Source organism: Bos javanicus, chromosome 3 (assembly GCF_032452875.1).
Source record: "Bos javanicus breed banteng chromosome 3, ARS-OSU_banteng_1.0, whole genome shotgun sequence".
Classification (NCBI taxonomy): Eukaryota; Metazoa; Chordata; class Mammalia; order Artiodactyla; family Bovidae; genus Bos; species Bos javanicus.
In genome coordinates this window covers 54,959,074-54,985,378 of record NC_083870.1, presented here as the reverse complement: position 1 = coordinate 54,985,378, position 26,305 = coordinate 54,959,074, and the positions used below count along the sequence as shown (strand labels likewise).

The following is a 26,305-nucleotide window of genomic DNA, read 5'->3' as shown; positions in this document are numbered from 1 at the left end:
AGACCCTAACACTACAGAAGGTGCTGAGTCTTACAAAGGTGAGTCTTCAGCACAATCCACATCTCTTTGATGTTTACATGAAACATATGTCTTTGGAGTTCTCTCTGGGATCTGACTTAAGGTTGAAATTCTGTCCCTTAATTGTTGAGAAACTAGCATTTTGTCCATCAGACTCTCAGTTCAGTTCAGTTCAGCCGCTCAATCATGTCCGACTCTTTGCGACTCCATGAACCAGAGCACGCCAGGCCTCCCTGTCCATCACCAACTCCCGGAGTCCACCCAAACCCATGCCTACTGAATCGGTGATGCCATCCAACTATCTCATCCTCTGTCATCCCCTTCTTTTCCTGTCCGCAATCGTTCCCAGCCACAGGGTCTTTTATAATAAGTCAGTTCTTCACATCAGGTGGCCAAAGTATTGGAGTTTCAGCTTCAATATAAGTCCTTCCAACGAACACCCAGGACTGATTTCCTTTAGGATGGACTGGTTGCTTCTCCTTGCAGTCCAAGGGACTCTCAAGAATCTTCTCCAACACCACAGTTCAAAAGCATCAATTCTTTGGTGCTCAGCTTTCTTTATAGTCCAACTCTCACATCCACACATAACCACTGGAAAAACCATAGCCTTGACTAGACGGACCTTTGTTGGCAACGTAATGTGTCTGCTTTTGAATATGCTATCCATGTTGGTCATAACTTTCCTTCCAAGGAGTAAGCATCTTTTAATTTCATAGCTGCAATCACCATCTGCAGTGATTTTGGAGCCCAGAAAAATAAAGTCAGCCACTGTTTCCACTGTTTCCCCTGTTTCCCCATCTATTTGCCATGAAGTGATGGGACCAGATACCATGATCTTAGTTTTCTGAATATTGAGCTTTGAGCCAACTTCTTCATTCTCCTCTTTCACTTTCATTAATAGGCTCTTTGGTTCTTCTTCACTTTCTGCCATAAGGATGATGTCATCTGCATATCTGAGGTTGTTGATACTTCTCCCGGCAATCTTGATTCCAGCTTGTGCTTCTTCCAGCCCAGCATTTCTCATAATGTACTCTGCATATAAGTTAAATAAGTAGGGTGACAATATACATCCTTGACGTACTCCTTTTCCTATTTGGAACCAGTCTGTTGTTCCATGTCCAGTTCTAACTGTTGCTTCCTGACCTGCATACAGATTTCTCAAGAGGCAGGTCAGGTGGTCAGACTGCCTACATCCAATTAGACTTACCTTCAGCTTGTGTGCCAGCACTGCTTCCTGCTCTCTTAGAAGGTTTTCTCTTTCCATCTCTAACTTCTCTTTCACTTGGGCTATATTTTCCTTGTGGCTTCTCTCTTGGGCCTCCATTTTTTGCTTCTCATCATTCAGTTCCTGTGTTAGCAGATCCTGTTTCATCTCTGCTGCTTGTCTCTTGGTACGTTCCTCTGTTTCACAAAAGTTTTAAAGAAATAACAGTTATGCTGAGCTGTACCTTCCTGAGCTCAAAGACTAAAATGACATTAAATTGGTGGGAAGAAGTCTGACTGTTTCTGCTACCACATCCTGCTACCACATCAGACAGCCTGCTTGAGCATATGAGGTAGAAGCCCTGATTGGATGTACATAAAACCCAAACTCCCCTGGTTATTTCCATGTGTAGCAGAGAGGTTCCACAGAAGAAGAGGAAGCTCTGGTTCCAGGAAGTGTTTGTTCCCATACCTGCCAAAGGGCAGCACAGGAGCCACCTACCCCTCTGAGAGCTCAGTCCTCCCTGTACCTGCCATGGCTTTGTCTGCATCCGTGAGGGCCTGGTCTGCCTTCAGGATGGCTGCCTCTACTTCTGCCTGTGACTGCAGGAAGCTCTGCAGGACCTGGTTTGCCTGAGAAAACAACAAGAAGCAAAGACTCAACAGGCAGCAAAGACACAGTGTCTTGCCATGGAAATTATTGTTCAGTAAAGCTACAGTTTGGACCCTATAGGTTCTTCATCCTTATTGGGGCCCCACAGTGGTTAAAGACCCTGTAATTCTGTGCAGTTGTACAAACACCAATCCTCTACTGCTTGCAACTGTAGTCTCTGCACCTTGTTTTTCTTCTAATGCTCATCTACTCTTTCTTTACTGGATACCATTTACTGACAGTCCAACTTGTGGCCTTTACCTCCTCTTCCAGGAAGCATTCTTAAGCTTTATTCTGAGTTCTGAATGGCTTCCAAGAACAAAACAGCTGCCCTGTAAGCACTACTACTTGTGTGATCTTGGGCAACTTAGTGCATTCTCCCCATGTCATATTTCTCAACTTTATAATAAAGATGATAGCAGTATCTAATTTATATTATTCTGAGGACTAAATTGATAATCCAACCAAATCACCTAAGGTACAGTTGATGTAGTGAGTCCTTAACATACATCAGCCATCATCATCATCACCACCACCATCACTATCACTCATCCCTATCAATGTATATAATAACCATTGTCCCACCATATCCATTGACTATTTACATGTCCTTCTCAGGTAAGGCCATAAACTTCTTGGAAATAGCAGCTTTTCTTTAATTTTCCCTATTCTTTGCAGAAAGCTCATTTGAGGGAAATTTCTTTTTAAAATTTTGTTATTTTATTTTTATACAATTTTTAAAGGTTACACTGCATTTAAAGTTACTACAAAATATTGGCTATATTCCCTATACTTTGCAATACATCTTTGTAGCCTATCTTACATCCAATCATTTGTACCTCACATCCTCCCTCCTGTATTACCCCCACTCCACATTAGTAACCACTGATTTGTCCCCTATGTCTGTGAATCTTCTTCTTTTGTTATGTTTACTAGTTTGCTGTAGCTTTGGATATCAAATATAAGTGATATCATCAGTATTTGTCTTTCCCTGTTTAACTTATTTCTGTTTAACTTATTTCTCTTAGTATAAGTCAATCCATGTGGCCACAATGGCAAAACTTCATCCTTTTATTTTTTTAATAACTGAGTAAGTAGCATTCATATATATGCACACTCCACATCTTCTTTATCCATTCATCTGTTGATGGATATTTAGGTTGCTTCCATATCTTCCATAATGCTGCTATGAGCTTTGAGATGTGGGTATCTTTTTGAATTAGTGTTTTGCAAAACCTAGTACATTGTTTGAATAAAAGGAATATTCTCTTTCATCTAGATCCTTGATAATAAGTCCTGTCTTTGGGTAGAAATATTTCTGGTTTGGTGAAGAGCAGCTAACAAACCGTAGATATAAAAGCTGAAAATGTAAAGATGTTGCCACGCTCTCCTTTCTCTACAAAAGTTGTGCTATGGTCTTAGAATTTCAAAAGAACCAACAAAACCCCTTGGTCTCCAATCAGTTATTGGATTGTTATTGGGAAAGTTATTCTTTCCCAATCCCCTTACTCCTCACCTTAACTCCTTTCCTGGGAATGAGTTTATAGTTCTCTTCGAACTTGTTCCTTGCTTCTAAGTAGCAATGGTGTCCTCCAGGGACCAAGAAAGTTCCCTCTGAAATACTCGTCATTAAGGGCTCTGAAAGCTTTTTAAACTCAGTCTGACAATATCTGACAGATGCTTCCTCATTTTGCAACAAGAAATCATCTTTCTTTTTATCGATCATGATCTGTTGAAAAAACAAGGAGAAATTCAATAGAAAGGAGCTGTTAGAAGAAAACATCCAACTGTGATCCTCTTGAAGGAAGCAATGGGACAACATTGGAGCATATGAGACACAGAATAATAGATACAGTCAGGAGACTAGCTTTAGTCCCAGGTGTGACCAACTCTGTGTGACTTATAGGAAGTCCCTTAACTTTCTTGTCTCCATCTCAGCATCTGTGAAATGATGGGTTGGCAGATGTCAATTTCATTGTTCCTTTAACAGTAATAGGATTAATAGTGATAAATCCATCAACAATGAAAAATAGCAAGTTCAATTATGATTTGAAGTAGGCTTTCTTATGCATACTAGGTGCTTTAGATAAAATATATACATAGCAAATCAACTGCCTAACATAATGAGTGAAGTATACACTGAACAATGTTTTGAACTTTTTCTGAATTCTTGTTTCATTGAGGGTTTGATTGTGTGAAAATATAGGAACAGAAATTTCATACCTGTCCTTGTAAATTACAGTTGGGCTGGTTTTCCTCTGAGAGATTTTTGTAACTTGTAGGACATACAAAGGTAGACTGAAAGACAAGGTTTCAGTGATGGTGCTAATGGTAAGTACAATTATGAACTCTAAGAATTCTCTCCCTTGGTGTTCACACTGCATGGTCCCATGACTATGAACATGATGAACGTTGATCCTGTGTTTAGATTATGTCTTATGGCACAGGCTACTTTAAGAAAGTGAGATTACCCAAGCATTACATAATCACACAAGCCCTTTCCATGCAGTCTTCTCTAGTTGGTGGCAGAAGAGGTAACTGGAGTGATTAGAAACAAAAGCAGAATACAATGCACCATTGCTGGCTTGAAGATGAAGGGGGGTTCCCCAGAGCCCATATGAGTTCTGATGAAAGATATATTCACACATTTACATATGGGGAGAACACTCTGGCTTATACATGATTTAAATTAAACTTTATGCTAAATACAATAACTTGTTTTGTGGCCTATCAAACATGTACATCTGCTCTAACCATTAAAAAAGAATGCATTTAAAAATCACAATGGAGTAACTGTTGGGCAGGATTAAAAATTGAGCTTGGTGGCCATTGTGGATGTGGTTTCAGACATGTTTCTGCATCCCTGAGAACTTGAATCTTCTGAACTGTATCAAATTCAAGGATGCCACCATCCATTCTCAAAAGAGTGTCTGCTAGTAACTGGGAGCTGCACACTTAGGAACTCAAAGTGTATCATTGTAAAAATGCAATAGTTTCAGACCCCAAACAATCCTTCTTTATCAAGCACTCTTATTTCTTTCCAGCTACAATCTTAATTCTTGACAAATAATACAGGTAATTTTGTGGGTTTTGCCTATAGTAAGGGTTCCCCCCACCCCGCATTTTGTCATGCAACAGAACAGAATTCAAGTTCTTCTTTAATCTGTATCTTCTGGGCTCTAGTCTTCGTTTGGCTCAAATCAAACTCTTTTCTTATCCTGACAAAAGTTGTTTACTGACTATTCTTGGTGGTATCGCTAAACCCATTTGAACCTTGATTTTGTTTCCAGCTTGCTGTACTCTGAGCACATCACCCATATACACCCTGCACTGGCGTGTGACCTGAAAAAGTGTGAGCTAATAACTGTGTGTTGTTTTAAGCACCAAAGCACAGGGTAAGTTGTTTACAGTAGAAAATAAAGAGGCCAGTTTTTAGGAAAAAAGAAGGAAAGTAGCTTATAGAGTCCTGTCATTCACCTGAATCAAAATTCCTTTTACAATGAGAAGCATATGAATCACAGGTGAATAGAAGGAGCCTAAGAACATTTCTCATCCTCTGCAGAGGATGAGATGGTTGGATGGCATCCCCCACTCAGTGGACATGAATTTGAGCAAATTCCAGGACATAGCGGAGGACAGAGGAGCCTGGTGTGTTGCAGTCCATGGGATCGGAGAGTCGGGCATGACTGACATACTACTGAACAACAGCAACAACAACGCATGTTTCTAGAACCACAGGAACCAGGAAGGATATATTTTAGGCCACATTACCGCAAGCTTCTTCTGGAAATCCTGATTTTCATCCTTGAAAGAGCACTCCATGAAGACTGCAATGGCTTCCTTCTCACAGGCTGCGTGCACCTCCAGCAGCTCCTGGAGCGTGTCTGTGGGGAGGCTCAGTCGCTGGGCCATCTGCTCACTGTAGTGGTCTGCTGCCTTCTGCACAGCTGCTGAGTTCTCCAGCTGGGCCAGAGTTGTTACTGCGTTCTCCAGACAAGGAACTGATCCACTGTTGATGGCATTTACATAGGCCTCCACCAGAGGCCCCAGCCCTGAATAATATATTACATTGTGTTATCCAAAAAGTTCGTTTAGATTTTCCCATAAGATGCTACAGAAAAATCCAAACAAACTTTTTGACCAATTTAATATTTTGAAAATAGAATGTTTTCATTCATTTTATGAACCTTAGATTAGCATCCTAAAAATCACTAAAATTTTATTCAGCTTGAAATTTTCTTTTCTTCTCTTTCTTCTCCTCATCTTCATATCCTTCTCTTTTTTCTTCTATAATTTTCTTATAATAACCAGTGTCCCCTATTCACTCTCTTTTATGGTTCTCAGTTCATCACAATACAATATTAACTGAATGACCTCAACAATATGTTCAAAGTTCTCCTGGAACACTTTCCCCATTGTAGGAAAATACAGAGAACTTACATATGTAAATAAATTGTGTATTTTGTGGGTACTATTTCCAAATGAAAATGCAGTGCCCCATGTAAAAATGTCATCAAGAATTTCCAGACAGTTACAAAAACATTAAAACATACAGGGCACATCTCAGCACAGGGCATTGTGAGACTGCTCAGGTAGCCTGTGCATGAAGCCAGCTCTGTTTATAAGACTGTATTTACATTTGTTTCTCAGTCTTTCAATGAGTTTACATGGATTCGTGGTGTACGACTTATTTTCTGATTCATGTGAATTCACACTAGAAATACTTATCCACCAGATGGCTCATCATAATGAATATTTGTATCCTTAACATACCTTCAATGTAATATTGGGATAGCCAAAAAGTTCGTTTGGGTTTTCCCATAACATCTTACTGAAAACCTGAAAGAACATTTTGGCCAGCCCTACAGTTTCATGAGATATGATAGTCTTAAAAAAACCCTCATGTAGGGAAATTTTAACCAAGTAACATGCACTTCTATGTGGGGCATAAATATGTTTTTCCAAATTATATAGAGAAGACACAATTACTGGAAAAAAGAAAGCACAATTATTGGCAATCCTAGAGGATATTCACAACTTCAACTCCACCACACATTCCTCACCCACACTGAATCACAGAGAGCCATGCTCTATCTAGCAAAGGAGGCTCACTTTTCCCGGTGACAGTGATTCCTTCTTTTAAGGTCTTGGTCTTTGCATGGGTATAGATATATGAACAGAAATCTTTTGATTGCTTCTGGAAATCCTCATCCAGTTGATTATCTGGCATTTCCTCAAGATGGAGTAATTGCTTTTTGTTGCTCGCAGGGCGGTCAAAGACGAAACACTTCCGTTTGGGAAAAAACTTCCTGATACACTCTCTGGGCAAGTTTAAATTTTGAATTTGGGGACCTTTATCTGCAAAAGTGGAAAAAGAGCAATCACAGAAGCGAAAGACTTCAGGTAAGGGGGCTGAGGACTTTCATTTCCAGGAATTTTTGTATCACTCTAATTCCTGTGCCTGTAAATCTTTTTCAGTCTTATGGTACTCTACCATGGAAACTCTGTTTTTGTACTGAGCCAAGAGTGAAGAAAGTACTCCTGGGGAGGAAGAAGAAGCATCCATCCCAACTGAAGAAACCTGTAGTTGTTTTCCTCAGCCATTGTATAGTATGCCATGGATTAATTATTTATTAAATGAAGACCTCATACAGCTTATGGTGGAAACCCTGTCGGGGATTTATACAGACCTGCCAATGAACTTTCTTCGTGGCTCAGACGGTAAAACATCTGCTTACAATGCAGGAGACCTGGGTTCAACCCCTGGGTTAGGAAGATCTCCTGGAGAGGGAAATGGCAACCCACTCCTGTATTCTTGCCTAGAAAATCCCATGGATGGAGAAGCCTGGTCAGCTACAGTTCATGGGGTGGCAAAGAGTCGGACACGACTGAGCGACTTCACTTTCTTTCACTTTCTTTAAAGATAAACTAATACATATAATTGTCAGAAATACTTTTCTGATCTTACAGTCTCCATTTCAGATATGAAATGTGGGCTCAAAAGTAAAGAAATCATAGAAATAAGGATATTCAGAGTATTTTGGGGAAAGAAACCACGCTAGAGACAAATGATACACAAGGCACTAAAGTTTTACAAAATCAGAGTAAAAAAATGCACATCCTATAAATATGTTTTGCGATTATTTTAGCATACACAATCTCATGGTAAGATTGGCCTAAATGAAACTAGGACACCTCATCAGTCTTTTGCATCATTTTCTGTTGGAAGTGACAGTAGCATCCAGAGAGATTCTGGGCATATACCTGCAGTTCCATAAATATTTATTGAAAGAGTAAATAAATGATTAAACAAAATCAATATTTCTTCTAAGTATCACTCATTATTCTCTCTGTTAATTATAATCTGTTATAACTAATTTGTTATATAATATGACATACTATGTAAAGCTCTAGAATAAAGAGTGTGAGATTAGGCGAAAGCATTTGAAGGCCTTTCACAGTCTCAGTGAAAGGACATAGCAATGCTTTTCTTTGGAACTAATTAAGGTATAAACAGTTTGTCTGTGAAGAATGTATCTATATAAGATAGTAAAATAAACTGTGTGAAATGTGTTTAAAAATTAATTATTTTGCTTACCTTATGATTCTGTATGTACTAATTTCAATTTGATGGGTTATATTTCTCAAACAGAAGAGGAAAAACACTTAAACTGTATGAAACACAGTGTATGAGCCTTTCTTTTTCATGGTATTACTTTTTCTAAAGTCATTCGGTAGAATATGGGATTCTAAATTTTCTCTGTGAGCTTAAGTTCTGGTTGCTGGGGTTTTCCCAGTAATAATGACTGAAGCCACCTCCCAGTCATTCACCAAGTACCATTAGCATGGCTTCAAATCCAACTTCAAATCAAGTTCTGACATCAGGGGCTCTGTTGACCTCACCTCCTACTGAGCTTCCTACCACCCTGGCCTTGCTTTGATACCTGGAATCAACTTCAAGGCATTCTCCAGGTACTCATCTTCAGTGATGGAGCTCCCGTCTAACTCCAGCTCCAGCATGAAATCCCGCACAGTCCATATAAAGTCTGGAAAGAAACTCACAAATCGGGCTGAATCCTCTACTTTGTCAGAGCTGGGAGATGATTTGCTTCTGATAAGCTCTGTTAATTCAGTCACATAGCTGGGATCTTAGCTAAGGAAAAAGAAGTACTCTCCAACACAGTTTCCAGGTCTCACCTCAAAACAAGTTCTATCATCATTCCCTTTTGCCCCATTTTCCATCTTCATCAACCATAAGAATGAAGTCATGGGCAAGAAAAAACAGTGTCAGTTGCTATTCCCATAAACTCAATGAAACATGGTGGTTCAATTCCTGAAAGGATACTGCAGCTGCTGCAAGGCCTGATCGTTGATGCTGTTCATGCTGTTGTAGATTAAGGTGCTACTCAGGAGCACAGCCAGGGCAAAGATCCACAAGTCATTCTTGGAGTCCTCCTAGAAAGTATGTTAGAGAGTGAGGACACTACTCTTCATGCTCTCATTCAGGTGTTCATTCACTATAACAGCTGTACTGTAACTCAGTTGTAAGGTAAATAAATTTTTAAGACAATGATAAATTCAAACTTTCTGGTATTGATATTTTCCCCTTCAAGTACTTCAGTGTGATTAGCTATTTACAGAAGTCAATGACATCTTATATGTGATTAAAATGTTTAATACAGTGCCTGGAACATAGAAGTTGTAAAATAGTAAGTGGACAGTATTTGCTTTGCAAGTTTTTCTAGATCACAATGTATATTAGAGACAGAGATACTATTTAATTAAATTCATCAACTGCTAACTATTTATCTAAATAACACAAGATACTTATTTGTTTACTAGGATATAAAGTTCCACATGATAATGCCCACCCTAGAGAGATGGCTTTCTTGAGGGACAGATATACATGGGAACATACAAATCTATCCACAATGATAAACAGCCTGGTATGGAACCAAATATTGTACTGTAATAGACAAAGTGGCAACTCCCAAAAGACAGAAAAAAATGCTCTGTGCATTCAGAGCCAGAATTAATTACGTCTGATAGTGAAATGATGGCATCAGGTTGAAAGGAACTGGGCTTTCAAAACTTGACAGAATGTGGATTTGTGGAGTTATAGGGACTCTGCAGGTAGAAGGGCTCACAGAAGCTGATCACAATTGCCAGAAAGTGTGGTCATACAGAGAAATTACAAGGTTATTTTATTTGACTTAAGTAGTTTTACCCATGTAGTAGTAGATGTTGAGGCTAAAAATGAGATTTGGAAGGTCATGAGTGACTTTGGAATTGATTATATATATATACTACAGAAATGGGCCCCCTGCATGCCAATGCAGGGGACATGAGTCAAGAACACCCCCTGGAGAAGGAAATGGCAACCCTCTCAAGTATTCTTACCTGGAAAATCCCATGAACAGAGGAGCCTGGCAGGCTACAGTCCATGGCGTTGCAAAGAGTTGGACACGACTTAGTGACTGAGTTCACATGCATACTACAGAGATACATGACACACAGTGGGGCAGCAAGGAGCTCTGCTGCACAGACACAATATATTCCAAGTGGTGAAATGTGAGAACCAACAAACAAGAATATGCTATCCAGCAAGACTCTCGTTAAGATATGATGGAGAAATCAAATGCTTTCCTGACAAGCCAAAAATTAAGAGAATTCAGCACCACCAATCCAGCTTTGTTTGTTGTTCAGCAACAGCAACAGTTGCCCAGTAGTGTCCAACTCTGCAAATCCCATGGACTGCAGTATGCCAAAATTCCCTATCCTTCACTGTCTCCCAGAGTTTTCTCAAATTCATCTCCATTGAATTGGTGATGCCCTCCAACCATCTCATCTTCTGTCACCCCCTTCTCCTCCTTCCTTCAATCCTCCCCTGCATCAGGGTCTTTTGCAATGAGTCAGGTTTTTGCATCAGGAAGCCAAAGTTTTCAAGCTTCAGCTTGAACATTATTCCTTCCAAAGAATATTCAGGGTTGATTTCCTTTAGGATTGACTAGTTGGATCTGCTTGCTATCCAAGGGACTCTCAAGAGTCTTCTCCAGCACCACAGGTCAATAGCATCGGTTCTTCGGTGCTCAGCCTTCTTTATGGTCCAACTCTCACATCCATACATGACTACTGGAAAAACTATAGCTTTTACTAGATGGACCTTTGTCGGCAGAGTGATGTCTGTGCTCTTTAATACACTGTCTAGGTTTGTCACAGATTTACTTCCAAGGAACAAACACCTATTAACTTCATGGCTGAAATTACCATCTGCAGTGATTTTGAAGCCCAAGAAAATAAAAGCTGTCACTGTTTCTATTGTTTCTCCATCTATTTGCCATGAAGTGATGGGACTTGATGCCATGATATTCATTTTTTGAATGTTGAGTTTCAAGCCAGCATTTTCACTCTCCTCTTTCACTTTCATCAAGAGGCTGTTTAGTTTCTCTTTGCTTTCTGCTGTGGCATAAGGGTGGCGTCATCAGCATATCTGAGGTTATTGATATTTTTCCTGACAATCTTGATTCCACCTTGTGCTTCATCCAGCCTGGCATTTCTCATGATGTACTCTGCATATGTTAAATAAGCAGGGTGACAATATGCAGCCTTGACATACTTCTTCCAAGTTGAACCAGTCCATTGTTCCACATCCAGTACTAATTGTTGCTTCTTGTCCTGCATACAGGTTTCTCAGGAGGCAAATAAGGTGATCTGATACTCCCATCTCTTGAAGATATTTCCACTGTTTGTTGTGATCCACACAGTCAAAGGCTTTAGCTTAGCCAATGAAACAAAAGTAGATGCTTTTCTGGAATTCCCTTGCTTTTTCTATGATACAGCAGTTGTTAACATTTGATCCTTGGTTCCTCTGCCTTTTCTAAATCAAGCTTGTACATCTGGAAGTTCACAGTTCGTGCACTGTTGAAGCGTAGCTTGAAGTATTTTGAGCATTACCTTGCTAGCATGTGAAATGAGTGACATTGTGTGGTAGTTTGAACATTCTTTGGCAGTGCCCTTCTTTGGGACTGGAATGAAAACTGACCTTTTCCAGCCCTGTGGCCACTGTTGAATCTGCCAAATTTGCTGATATATTGAGTGCAGCACTTTATTAGCATCATCTTTTATTTTTGAAATAGCTCAGCCAAATTTGCTGATATATTGAGTGCAGCACTTTATTAGCATCATCTTTTATTTTTGAAATAGCTCAGCTGGAGTTCCATCACCTCCATTAGCTTTGTTTGTAGTAATGCTTCCTAAAGTCCACTTGACTTCATACTCCAGGATGTCTGGCTCTAGGTGAGCGACCACACCATCGTGGTTGTCTGGGTCATTAAGACCTTTTTTGTGTATTTCTTCTGTGTATTCTTGCCTCCTCTTCTTAATCTCTTCTGCTTCTGTTATGTCCATACTGTTTCTGTCCTTTATTGTGCCCATCAGTGCATGAAATGTTCTCTGGTGTCTCTAATTTTCTAGAAGAGATCTCTAGTCTTTCCCATTCTATTGCTTTCCTCTATTTCTTTGTATTGTTCACTTAATTGAAAGGCAAAGGAGAAAAGGAAATATATACCGATCTGAATGCAGAGTTCCAAAGAATAGCAAGGAAGGATAAGAAAGGTTTCTTTTCTTTTATGTATTTTTTTAATTGAAAGATAATTGCTTTACAGAATTTTGTTGTTTTCTGTCAAACCTCAACATGAAGGAAAGGCTTCTTAAGTGAACAATGCAAAGAAATAGAGGAAAACAATAGAGTAGGAAAGACTAGAGGTTTCTTCAAGAAAATTAGAGAAACCAAGGGAAAATTTCGTGCAAAGATGGGCACAATCCAAATTTACGAATATTAAAGGGACTTCTCTAGGCAGGAAACACAAGAGAAGAAAAGGATCTACAAAAATAAACCGAATACAATTAAGAAAATGGCAACAGAATTATATATATCAATAATTACTTTAAATGTAAATGGATTAAATGCACCAATGAAAAGGCATAAACTGGCTAGGCTGATGAAAACATGTGCATGTACCCACTTCCACTTACCACATCACTCTACTTAGCCCCCCAAATTGTATGTAATTATTTTATATTGTTAGGTTAATCATGTTTTATTATGGCTTGCAATTGTAATTACCTTTTATTTTTTGTCTGGTTATTGATTGTGAAAACTGATACACATCTTTTATTATTGTGATTATGTAACTATTATTCCCTTAATACTATTGTATCATGCTGCTGCTGCTAAGTCGATTCAGTCGTGTCCAACTCTGTGCGACCCCATAGACGGCAGCCCACCAAGCTCCCCCATCCCCGGGATTCTCCAGACAAGAACACTGGAGGGGGTTGCCATTTCCTTCTCCAATGCATGAAAGTGAAAAGTGAAAGTGAAGTCTTTCGGTCCTATCCGATTCTTAGCGACCCCATGGACTACAGCCTACCAAGCTCTTCCATCCATGGGATTTTCCAGTCAAGAGTACTGGAGTGGGGTGCCATTGTCTTCTCCAACAACAACAAAAAATAACATAATTCTATATCAGTGCAATTACCATTTAATAGAAAACCTGTAATCACTTATTAAAATCCAGATGCATATCAGAATTATCTTGTAATTTTTTGAAAAATACAAATGCCCAGGTATTGCTTTTTTTTTTTTTTCCAAAGCTTTAGATGTGTTTCTAATGAACAGTCATATTTAATAACAACTGGACTATATGATGATATTTTACTTTTCTCTAGTTTGTTTCACCTTTTCTATTTCATATTCAGTGCTCCCATTTGGTTTAGTTTATGCTTTCCAATTTTTCTGTCTCTTTTTTTTTTATGTTTTTTCTAAAGTCCTTATCAAGAACAGCAGAAAAACTTTTGTATATATATGTGTATATATATATAATACATAATGTGTATTATATATATATATATGTATTTTAGAAAACTTATAAATTTTTGTCTGGCTAAAAATCATGACATTTTGATTTCATTTGTTTGGCTTACTATAAATAGAGTCCTATATTTCTACTTTATATTCACTCAAAACTTTGATATAGTTCCATGTATTTTGGCAGAAGCATGCCAGCTGCAACATACCACGTAGAAGTGTGGCTGAGAGGAGCTATCCCACGCCCAAGGTCAGGGGCAGTGACCGAGAATGCCAGGCTGTGAAGGCACAGGAGCGGCCTAGAGGAGCTATCCCATGCCCGAGGTCAGGGGAGGCAGCTGACAGGAGCAACCCCACGTCCAAGAAGCAGCGGCTGCGCGAGCGCAGGAGGGCTGAGAGGAGCTACTCCACATTCAAGGTCAGGAGAGGCGGCTGTAAGGAGACACCCCTCATCCAAGGTAAGGAGCAGCAGCTGTGCTTTGCTGGAGCACCCATGAGCAGATACCCCAAGTCCAAGGTAAGAGAAACCAAGTAACATGGTAGGTGTGAGAGGGCATTAGAGAGCAGACACACTGAAACCACAATCACAGAAAACTAGTCAATCTGATCACATGAACCACAGCCTTGTCTAACTCAAATGAACTAAGCCATGCTGTGTGGGGCCACCCAAGATGAGCGGTCATGCTGTAGAGGTCTGACAGAATTTGGTCCACTGGAGAAGGGAATGGCAAACCATTTCAGTATTCTTGCCTTGAGAACCCCATGAACAGTATGAAAAGGCAAAATGATAGGATACTGAAAGAGGAACTCCTCAGGTCGGTAGGTGCCCAATATGCTACCAGAGATCAGTGGAGAAATAACTCCAGAAAGAATGAAGGTTTGGAGCCAAAGCAAAAACAACACCCACTTGTGGATGTTACTGGTGATAGAAGCAAGGTACGATGCTGTAAAGAGCAATATTGCATAGGAACCTGGAATGTCAAGTCCATGAAATAAGGCAAATTGGAAGTGGTCAAATAGAAGGCAAGAGTGAACGTTGATATTCTAGGAATCAGCGAACTAAAATGGACTGGAATGGGTGAATTTAACTTCGATGACCATTATATCTACTACTGTGGGCAGGAATCCCTCAGAAGAAATGGAGTAGCCATCATGGTCACCAAAAGAGTTCAAAATTCAGTACTTGGATGCAATCTCAAAAACGACAGAATGTCATTTCGTTTCCAAGGCAAACCATTCAATATCACGGTAATCCAAGCCTACAACCCAACCAGTAACACTGAAGAACCTGAAGTAGAACGGTTCTATGAAGACCTCCAAGACCTTTTAGAACTAACACCCAAAAAAGATGTCCTTTTCATTATAGGTGCCTGGAATGCAAATTAGGAAGTCAAGAAACACCTGGAGTAACAGGCAAATTTGGCCATGGAGTACAGAATGAGGCAGGGTGAAGGCTAATAGAGTTTTGCCAAGAGAACGCACTGGTCATAGCAAACACCCTCTTCCAACAACAAAGATAAGACTCTACACATGGACATTACCAGATGGTCAACACGAAAATCAGATTGATTATATTCTTTGCAGTCAAAGATGGAGAAGCTCTATACAGTCAGCAAAAACAAGACCGGGAGCTGACTGGCTTAGATCATGAACACCTTATGGCCAAATTCAGACTTAAATTGAAGAAAGTAGGGAAAACCACTACACCATTCAGGTATGACCTAAATCAAATCCCTTATGTATATTTAGTGGAAGTGAGAAATAGATTGAAGGGACTAGATCTGATAGAGAGAGTGCCTGATGAACAATAGACAGAGGTTCATGACATTGTACAGGAGACAGGGATCAAGACCATCCCCATGGAAATGAAATGCAAAAAAGCAAAATGGCTGTATGAGGAGGCCTTACAAATAGCTGTGAAGAGAAGAGAAGTGAAAAGCAAAGGAGAAAAGGAAAGATAAAAGCACCTGATAGCAGAGTTCTAAAGAATAGCAAGGAGAGATAAGAAAGCCTTCCTCAGCTATCAATGCAAAGAAATAGATGAAAATAACAGAATGGGAAAGGCTAGAGATCTCTTCAAGAAAATTAGAGATACCAAGAGAATATTTCATGCAAAGATGGGTTCGATAAAGGACAGAAATGGTACAGACCTAACCGAAGCAGAAGATATTAAGAAGAGGTGGCAAGAATACAGAGGAGAACTGTACAAAAAAGATCTTCACAAGCCAGATAATCACGATGGTGTGATCACTCACCTACAGCCAGACATCCTGGAATGTGAAGTCAAGTGGGCCTTAGAAAGCATTCCTACAAACAAAGCTAGTGGAGGTGATGGAATTTCAGTTGAGCTATTTCAAATCCTGGAAGATGATGCTGTGAAAGTGCTGCACTCAATATGCCAGCAAATTTGGAAAACTCAGCAGTGGCCACAGGACTGGAAAAGGTCAGTTTTCATTCCAATCCCAAAGTAAACCAATGCCAAAGCATGCTCAAACTACCGCACAATTGCACTCATCTCACATGCTAGTAAAGTAATGCTCAAAATTTTCCAAGCCAGGCTTCAGCAATACGTGAACCATGAAATTTGAATGTTCAAGTTGGTTTTAGAAAAGGCAGAGGAACCAGAGATCAAATTGCCAACATCCGCTGGATCATGGAAAAAGCAAGAGAGTTCCAGAAAAACATCTATTTCTGCATTATTGACTATGCCAAAGCCTTTGACTGTATGGATCACAATAAACTGTGGAAAATTCTGAAAGAGATGGGAATAACAGACCACCTGATCTGTCTCTTGAGAAACCTATATGCACATCAGGAAGCAACAGTTAGAACTGGACATGGAACAACAGACTGGTTCCAAATAGGAAAAGGAGTACATCAAGGCTGTATATTGTCACCCTGCTTATTTAACTTCTATGCAGAGTACATCATGAGAAATGCTGGGCTGGAAGAAGCACAAGCTGGAATCAAGATTGCCGGGAGAAATATCAATAACCTCAGATACGCAGATGACACCGCCATTATGGCAGAAAGTGAAAAGGAACTAAAAAGCCTCTTGATGAAAGTCAAAAAGGAGAGTGAAAAAGTTGGCTTAAAGCTCAACATTCAGAAAACAAAGATCATGGCGTCTGGTCCCATCATTTCATGGGAAATAGATGGGGAAACAGTGGAAACAGAGTCAGGCTTTATTTTTTTGGCTCCATAATCACTACAGATGGTGACTGCAGCCATGAAATTAAAAGACGCTTACTCCTTGGAAGAAAGGTTATGACCAACCTAGATAGCATATTCAAAAGCAGAGATATTATTTTGCCAACAAAGCCCCATCTAGTCAAGGCTATGGTTTTTCCATGGTCATGTATGGATGTGAGAGTTGAACTGTGAAGAAAGCTGAGTGCCAAAGAATTGATGCTTTTGAACTGTGGTGTTGGAGAAGACTCTTGAGAGTCCCTTGGACTGCAAGGAGATCCAACCAGTCCATTCTGAAGGAGATCAGTCCTCGGTGTTCACTGGAAGGACTGATGTTAAAGCTGAAACTCCAATACTTTGGCCCCCTCATGCAAAGAGTTGACTCATTGCAAAAGACCCTGATGCTGGGAGGGATTGGGGGCAGGAGGAGAAGGGGACAACAGAGGATGAGATGGATGGATGGCATCATCGACCCGATGCACATGAGTTTGGGTGAACTCTGTGAGTTGGTGATGGACAGGGAGGCCTCGTGTGCTGTGATTCATTGGGTCACAAAGAGACACGACTGAGCGACTCAACTGAACTGAACTGATTTTGGCATCTGGTATTACTTCTAGAAGTCTGTGTGTGCTTAGTTGCTCAGTCATGTCCAACTCTTTGCTACCCGCTGCCTGCCAGGCTCCTCTGTCCATTGAATTCTCCAGGCCAGAATACTGGAGTGGGTAGCCATTCCCTTCTCCAGGGTATTTTTTGGATCCAGGGATTTAACCCAGGTCTCCTGCATTATAGGCAGCTTCTTTACTGTCTGAATCACCAGAAAAGTTTATTATCTTCGTTGTTTTTTAAAAAGAAGTTTTTTGAATGAGGCTTGAAACTTCTAATCCAATTCTGAGAATATAAAGAAATACTATGTTTTAAAAAAAAAAAAATTGAAATTAAACATGTGATATAGTATTGTTAACTAAAGTTCAGATTTTGTTCAAATTTCACAAAACTTTATGCTTGTGTCCCTTGTTTTCATACCTTATTCAGGACTCCACATAGTATTTAACTGCACTGAGCAGCTTCAGCTGCATGTAACAAATTCCGGCAAATTCTCTTTTCATTTTTATTCTATTACAAATATTTTCTAGTTTTCCTTGTTATGGCCTTTTGGATATATCCATCATTTAAAAGTGGACATTAAATTTCTAAACCTATGGAATTTTTTAAGTATCTTTGATATTAATTTCTCATTTTGATACCAAATTCTCATTTAAATGCTTTCTGCTCTGCAACCACCCTCTGTGTTTTTTGCAGTCTCCTAAGTTTATTGAGTATTTCAATGGCTAAGTCAAATATCTATCTTGCTAAATGTCACAGTGCAATTATAAGTATGTGAGTTATTTTAACATATCTTTTGATATTGGTCTCCAACATAATTCCACAATGATAAAAGAACAGACTCTATGAGTTCAATACCTTTATACCATGACTCTTTTGCACCTGATCTTACATCCCTGGATAAGTTCCAGTGTCTCCTAGTTTATAATCTATGGGAACTTGGATAGAATTTGTATTCTACTGTTTTGTGAAAATTGTATAACTCTTAGTTATGTTGAATTGGTTCATAGTGCTTTTCAGGTCTACTATATCCTTCTCCTTTTCTGAATATTCCTTCCATTAATTTTCAAGTGTTTAATATTGAAGCTCCAACTAAAATCTTATCTACTTAAAATTATTTATAATATGTAGTGGTACTATATGTAGCTTTCCTCTGTATTTTCCAGGTCTCCTATAAATGTGTTATCATATTTTCACAATTTAAAAATAAAAATGAAAGAGGAAAAGGAGTAGAGAAGATTCTCTGCCTTACCTTCTCCACATTGCCCAGGCCCTCAGTGTCCAGAAGGACCAGGGTGTGGTTCTCCTTGGAGGGGTGGGGCACACACCACATCCAGATGCCTTTGGTTTCAGACCTCACTGTGGAGCCCAGACGGAAACCTGCACAGAAAGAAGAATGCAATGCACAATAAGAGCAGATAGTCCAGGCTGCCCATGGGTTACTTTGGGTAAAATTGTCGAAATGTGAGTGCGTGGCTGGGGGAAATGTGTTTTTATTTCAGCAAGGACTGTCAGCTCCAATGTTTACACATGCTCAGGACCTTCCCAAGAAATATTTCTTGTCCCCTATTCACCTCATAACATTAATGGCTCATACTGTGTCACATTCCAGAATTCATGTGAACTCTATTAACCTTTCTATTTTTATCAGTTCCATATCCTCCACTTTCTGATAGAGTCCCAACAGTGAGAGGTACCAGCAAGAGAGCAGAAGTCAGGCGCCTGTTCCCTTGGCTCCCACCCTGGTGAGCCATGGTGTCCTAGTACCTCTGTTTCTCTGCCTTCGTCACATCTCCTTTCATTTAGCTCCATCCAGTTGTTCTGGTCTCTGTCACATTCTGGAATCCACTAACTGCCTCTTCACCCTAGAGGAATTATAAAGGCTCCCTGGCCATCGTTTCTGCCACCCTCTGAGTGCTTCTGCTTCCTTCAGAAAAATGGAGTGGTTCCTTTTTCTCTGCTTGGGCCCTTGTAATTGTCACTCCATTTACGGTTACCTGTTAAGTGGATCATCTGTGTCCTTCCAGGTTCTGAACTAATACATTAGCTTTTGTTAAATTGTGATGGAATCTTTGTTCATTGACTTGGGTGGGGATAAAATAGCAGGGGATTAGAAAAGATGTGTGAGAATTGTTTGCCCTTCTTTCTAAGGCTTAAACCAACAGGAAGTGATTATGTGAGATAATGGGCTTCCCTGTTAGCTCAGACGGTAAAGAATCTGCCTGCAATGCAGGAGACCTGGGTTAGATCCCTGGGTTGGGAAGATCCCCTGGAGAAGGGAATGACAACCCACTCCAGTATCCCTACTTGGAGAATTCCATGCACAGAGGAATCTGATGGGCTACAGTCCATGGATCACAGAGTCAGACAGGACTGAGCAACTAACACACATATGTGTAAGAAAGCAAAATATGTCTTATCTATAGTCCAAGATTTTGACTGTCTGCCAGATGCCAATGCTCCCTTCAACTGAGAATAGAAATGGATATGGTGAAATGCCTCGGGGATCATGGCTTAGGCCATTCAGTTGCCATGTTCTGTGTATTCTGCTCTAGTGGGTATAAGACCTGAGATGATCTGTACTCTTCTACATCGTGATGCATTTGGCTGCTTCCTGATTAATACAGAGCAGTCTGACATCCCAGTTCCCCCAGGGAGAAAGGCAGGGTAAAACTGAAATTCGTCACAGTCAGTTATGTGAGGTAAAGGAGAGACAAAGAATCGTAAGAAGGTGACAGTAGTGAGCTGCTTCTGCTAGTGAACTTTGACTGGGCACCAATTTTGCTTGTTTGTTTTTTTGTTGTTCTTCTTGTCATTTAATTGGGATAGCAGTGCCACAATTCAAGTTCTTTAAAACATAACCAGATGAAGGATTTCCTTAGTAATGGAAATCACCTCCTTATTACCTGGTGTTATCTTGAACAAATAAAAAGGAATATTGTTGAAACACCTTGACTGTTCAAACATCTTGGCTGATATCATTTCTTAGAGTTCTCAAATCTTTAATCACCCAAAAAATTGACCTATTAAGTATTTTAGCCTGGCAAAGAAAAAGTGCTCTCCCCTGACTGCTAGTTAAGAATTCTTTAAAAGAAAGACAAATATAAAATGTTTAATTTGAGGCCAATGGGAGACTGTAAGCAAAAAGAAAGAGGAAGATGGGAAGAAGTCTATCTACAAGTACTACTTACTTGTAGTGAGGCAAGTAATGTTCAACTGTACAAACACCAGATCAGCCAAAGCTAAAAAAGTCTTACCAAATTTTTATGATGATGTGGAGAATTCCAGTTACTGCTAATATGTACATAAATTGCACATGAAACTTGAAAAACTGTTTAATATTATCTTGAAAGCCTGAAAACATATGGACTCCATGACCCAGCAATGGCACTTCTGAGTATATTAAACAAGGGTAGCTAGTGTACACGTGCATCAGGATATAGATACAGGAATATTCACAACAGTGAACCCATAAAAGTTGGAGCTACAAATAATACCAGTGTTCATCATCAATGAGTGAATAAATAAAATTTCCTATCCTCTGTCAATAGCATACTCTACAGTGGTGAATATACATGAATTATAGATGTGTATGACAAACTAGATGACCCTCATAAACTTCTTGTTGAGCTTAAGAAGCAAGATCCCCATTAAGTTTGAGCAGTGCTTAACAAATGCAGAAACATTTGTTTAATACAAAGCCATTTTTAAAAAGGAAGAATGAAACAATGCACCATGGAAATCAAAACATGGGTGAGACGTTTTGATTTTGTTGTGAAGGTATGAGAAGGCATGATTTGGGCTTTTGGGTGTTGAAGCATTTCTCGATCTGTGTACTGATTACACAGATGATCACTTTAGGTTTATCACCTTTGTTGTGTGTGTATATATATACATATACACACACACATATGTCTTATGCACTGTTCTATATGTATTATAGTTCAGGTAATAGAAAAGACTAAGTAGAGAAACAGGGATATAATTTACCAAAGCTTAGAAATAAGGAAATTAAATGAAGCAAAAAAAGTGGATGGTAGCCTCATTGAGATATGGGAGTTTTAGGAATTCATCTGCCTGTATTTCTTTACATCTCTTCTAAAAAACAGAGCGTTTGAACAACTTTTGTGTGCTATTTGAAATAACACTGTGGTTTAGGGCAAAAGTGATGAAGGAGAAAGGAAGGGAGTAATTTTTGAAGATGAACCCTTGAGGAGATGGCAGTAGATGGGATTGGGATAAATAAGGCGGATATTTTGATGGGCCTGTGAACTCTCCATTACTGGATAAAAGAGGGAACATTGTGGAGAGACAGGTTTGGAGATACAAATTCAGTGGTGAGAATTAAGAATTTGTTTTCAATGGGGGGAGTTAGGCTCTTCCTTAACAGGGCACTAGAGGAGGATGATCAGCAGCCTGTATTATCACTGCTTCCCAGCAAATGGTCCTGAACAATACTCACCGTGGTTCTGTCCTGCCAGGCGGTTCATCAAGTAGGACTTTCCTGTCTGATACAGCCCTGTGATGGCCACCACCACCAGAGGCTGAGATATCTGGTGAAGAATCTTCAGTGCTTTGGGATTCACTGATAGTTGACTTTTCCGGTTTTCCACCAGATAGATGGGGTCCATTTTGATAGATCCAGATGCCATGAGAACCTGTAACCCAGAGGAACAGCTCAGTAGACTATAAGATCTGGAAGTCATCTCTCACAGTGTACATCAGCCTTCTGTTTGTGGAACTTATATATCAATTCTCCATGCTTTGCATGTTTCTAAAAGGTAAGTATTTAGCCAACCTGGGTCAAGGCTTGTACAGGTAAATTATGGAAATTATCTTATTGATCTTTAAATGAACTCTAAAACAACCTTGGCCGCATGAGCCCTACAGTGAACAGAATGAGAAAACAAAGTATTGATGATGGAACCTTGAAAACACTAACATTTGGGGATAAGTAGAGGCAGATGGGACATGAAGGAGATGAGGAGTGATCAGAGATGATTTCTGGAGTGTCAGAATGATTTGGTCACTCATTAATTGTACAAATATTCACTGAGAACCTACCATGTGCTGAACACGGTTCTAGGGGCTCAGTATCAAACTGAAGAAAATGAATAGAAACCTCTGCCTCACGGTACTCTATTCTAGTGGCGGAAACAAATAATATAGAAAGTAAAACCAAAAAATATATATGTAAGGCTTGTACATGCTCAGCCATATCCAACTCTTTACCACCCCATGGACAGTAGCTTGCTAGGTTTCTCTGTCCTTGGGATTTTCCAGGCAAGAATACTGGAGTGGATTGCCCTTTACTACTCCAAGAGATCTTCCCAACCCAGGGAGCAAACCCATGTCTTCTGCATTGGTAGGCAGATTCTTTAACATTGAGCCACCTGGGAAGCCCTATATGTACATGAGAGGGTAGTAAAGTATCAGAAGGAAATGAGCAAGCAATGGCCTATGGAACACTGAGGGTTGAATTTATGGAGAGGCTATCCAGGGAAGACCTTGACAATTAAGGCAAGATGAAGGTGATCAGTGTCCTCATCCTTTGATGAGAACAGACAGATTCAGGGAAGCAGTGGGAGCAGGAACAGGCTGGAAGAGGAGGGACTGTGAGAGAAAGAAATTGAGATAAAGAATGCAGCTCTCTCTCAAAAAACACAACAGAATTTAAGGTACCTACACAATGTTGTGTGTGTAAGAATTAATTTATTAACAGAAACTGTAGGACATTTCTTAAGCAGATAGAGAAGAGAAACAAGCAACCAGGGTGTTGTCAGATCTGCCTAGATACGTCAGAGTCTCACATCTGGGCTAGCTTCTACTTTAAATAATTTCATTACAATGGCAGGGTGTTTCATGATCTCAAGAGTCAGACTGCAGTAGCAGTCAGAGAGCTTGGATTGTCCCTTTATTTTCTCAAAGGCAATATTAAGCAGTGTCCACATGTTGCTGTACTTTACGAACTGTGTGATGACTTGGAAGATTAATTTCTCTGTGCCTCAAGTTTCTCTTCTGTAAAGTTGTGACATGAAAAGTAAAGATCAATCTGTCATTAAGGTCGTTGTTGTTCAGTTGCTAAGTTGTGTCCAACTACAGCATGCTAGGCTTCCATGTCAGTCACTGTCACCTGGTGTTTGTTCAAAATCACGTCCATTGAGTCAGTGATGCTATCTAACCATTTCATCCTCTATCATTCCTTCTCCTCCCCTCAATATTTCTGAGCATCAGGGTCTTTCTAGGCGGCATTTTGCATCAGGTGGCCAAAGTATTGGAGCTTCAGCTTCAGCATCAGTACTTCCAATGAATATTTAGGTTGATTTCCTTTAGGATTGACTGGTTTGATCTCCTTGCAGTACAAGGGACTCTCAAGAGTCTTCTCCAGCACCACAATTTGAAAGCATAAATTTTTTGATCTCCACACTGTTCTCCATAGTGGCTGTACTAGTTTGCATTCCCACCAACAGTGTAAGAGGGTTCCCTTTTCTCCACACCCTCTCCAGCATTTATTGCTTGTAGACATTTGGATAGCAGCCATTCTGACTGGTGTGAAATAGTGCCTCATTGTGGTTTTGATTTGCATTTCTCTGATAATGAGTGATGTTGAGCATCTTTTCATGTGTTTGTTAGCCATCTGTATGTCTTCTTTGGAGAAATGTCTATTTAGTTCTTTGGCCCATTTTTTGTTTACTTGCTTATAGTTTCGTTGCCTTTTAATTTTAATTAGATTTGTCTTTTCTCCACTGTTATATTCTTGCCTCCTTTGTCAAAGATAAGGTGTCCATAGGTGCGTGGGTTTATTAATTTCATGACTGCAGTCACTATCTGCAATCATTTTAGAGCCCATGAAAATAAAATCTGTCACTGCTTCGACTGGATGCCATGGTCTTAGTTTTCTGAATGTTGAGTTTTAAGTCAGCTTTTTCACTCTCCTCTTTCATCCTTATGAAGAGACTCTTTAGTTCCTCTTCAATTTTTGCCATTAGAGTGGTATCATCTGCATATCTGAGGCTGTTGATATTTCTTCTGGCAATCTTGATTCCAGCTTGTGATTCATCCAAACCAGCATTTTGCATGATGTACTCTGCATATACATTATTAATAAATAAGCAGGATGTCAGTATAAAGCCTTGTCATCATCCTTTCCCAATGTTGAACCAGTCCATTGTTCCATGTCCAGTTCTAATTGTTGTTTCTTGACTTGCATACTCAAGGTTTCTCAGGAGGCATTTAAGGTGGTCAGATATTCATGTCTCTTAAAGAATTTTCCACAGTTTTTTATGATCCACATAGTCAAAGGCTTTAGCATAGTCAATGAAGCAGAAGTAGATTTTTTTGTTTTGTTTTGTTTTGGAATTGCCTTGCTTTTTCTATGATCCAACAGATGTTGGCAATTTGATCCCTGGTTCCTCTCCCTTTTCTAAATCCAGTTTGTACATTTGGAAGTTCTTATTTCATATATAGCTGAAGCCAGGCTTGAAGGATTTTGAGCATTACCTTGCTAGCATGTGAAATGAGAGAGACTGGACAGTAGTTTGAGCATTCTTTGGCATTGCCCTTCTTTTGGAATGGAATGAAAACTGACCTTTTCCAGTCCTGGGGCCACTGCTGGGTTTCCAAATTTGCTGATATATTGAGTGCAGCACTTTAATAGCACCACCCTTTAGGATTTGAAATAGCTCAGCTGGAATTCTATCACCTCCACTAGCTTAGTTCATAGTAATGCTTCCTAAGGCCCACTTGACTTCACACTCCAGGATATCTGACTCTAGGTAAGTGATCACTCCACTGTGATTATCTAGCACATTAAGTTTTTTTGTGTGTAGGTCTTCTGTGTATTCTTGCCACCTCTTCTTAATCTCTTCTGCTTCTCTTACATCCTTACTGCTTCTATCCTTAATTGTGCCCATGTTTGCATGAAATGGTTCTCTCAATATCTCCAATTTTCTTGAAGACATCTGTAGTCTTTACCATTCTATTGTTTTCCTCTATTTCTTTGCATTGTTCACTTAAGAAGGCCTTTTCATTTCTCCTTGTTATTCTCTGAAACTCTGCATTCAGTTGGGTTTATCTTTTCCTTTCTCCCTTGCCTTTCACATCTTTTCTTTTCACAGCTACTAGTAAGGCCTCCTCAGACAACCACTTTGCCTTCTTGCATTTCTTTTTTTTGCGGGAAAGGGGATTGTTTTCATCATTGCCTCGTGTACAATGTTATGAATCTCTGTCCATAGTTCTTCAGGTACTCTATCAGATCTAATCTTTTGAATCTCTTTATCACCTCCAGTGTATAATCAAGGGCTTCCCTGATAGCGCAGTCAGTAAAGAATCTGCTTGCAATGCAGGAGATCTGCGTTCAATTTCTGGGTTGGGAACATCCCCTGGAGAAAGAATTGGCAACCCACTCTAGTATTCTTGCCTGGAGAATAATCCCATGCACAGAGGAGCCTGGCAGGCTACAGTTCATAGGATCACAAACCAAACCAGTGTATAATCCTAAGGGGTTTTATTTAGGTCATACCTAATGGACTAGCAGTTTTCACTACTTTCTTCAATTTAAGCCTTAACTTTTTCAATAAAGAGCTCACGATCTGAGCCACAGTCAGCTCTAGGTCTTGTTTTTGCTGACTGTATAGAGATCCTCCAATCTGGGCTGCATAGAATATATCAGTCTGATTTCAGTATTGACTATCTGGTGATGTCCCTTCACCACGAAAAAGTTGTGATCCATGTAGGTATTGGGGTCATTAGGAGGATTACATATCTCATAATGC

The 26,305-nt window shown here is 39.7% G+C and overlaps 1 protein-coding gene across 5 annotated transcripts in view; it reads right to left on the bottom strand.

Moving 5' to 3' along the window:
* The window catches only part of LOC133244316 (guanylate-binding protein 2-like), an 80,709-nt gene that overhangs the window by 4,613 nt on the left and 49,791 nt on the right, over nt 1-26,305 (bottom strand). For 4 of the 5 annotated variants that reach the window (XM_061411333.1, XM_061411336.1, XM_061411339.1 and 1 more), the window contains 9 exons: nt 21,994-22,189; nt 18,784-18,911; nt 9,219-9,328; nt 8,818-9,014; nt 6,986-7,231; nt 5,645-5,925; nt 3,390-3,602; nt 1,752-1,854; nt 1,226-1,419 (listed from right to left, as the gene is read on the bottom strand). In XM_061411333.1, coding sequence (XP_061267317.1) covers nt 1,226-1,419; nt 1,752-1,854; nt 3,390-3,602; nt 5,645-5,925; nt 6,986-7,231; nt 8,818-9,014; nt 9,219-9,328; nt 18,784-18,911; nt 21,994-22,189 — 1,668 coding nt within the window. The remainder of the gene's footprint in view (nt 1-1,225; nt 1,420-1,751; nt 1,855-3,389; nt 3,603-5,644; nt 5,926-6,985; nt 7,232-8,817; nt 9,015-9,218; nt 9,329-18,783; nt 18,912-21,993; nt 22,190-26,305) is intronic. The other variant, XM_061411334.1, reaches the window with a different exon arrangement.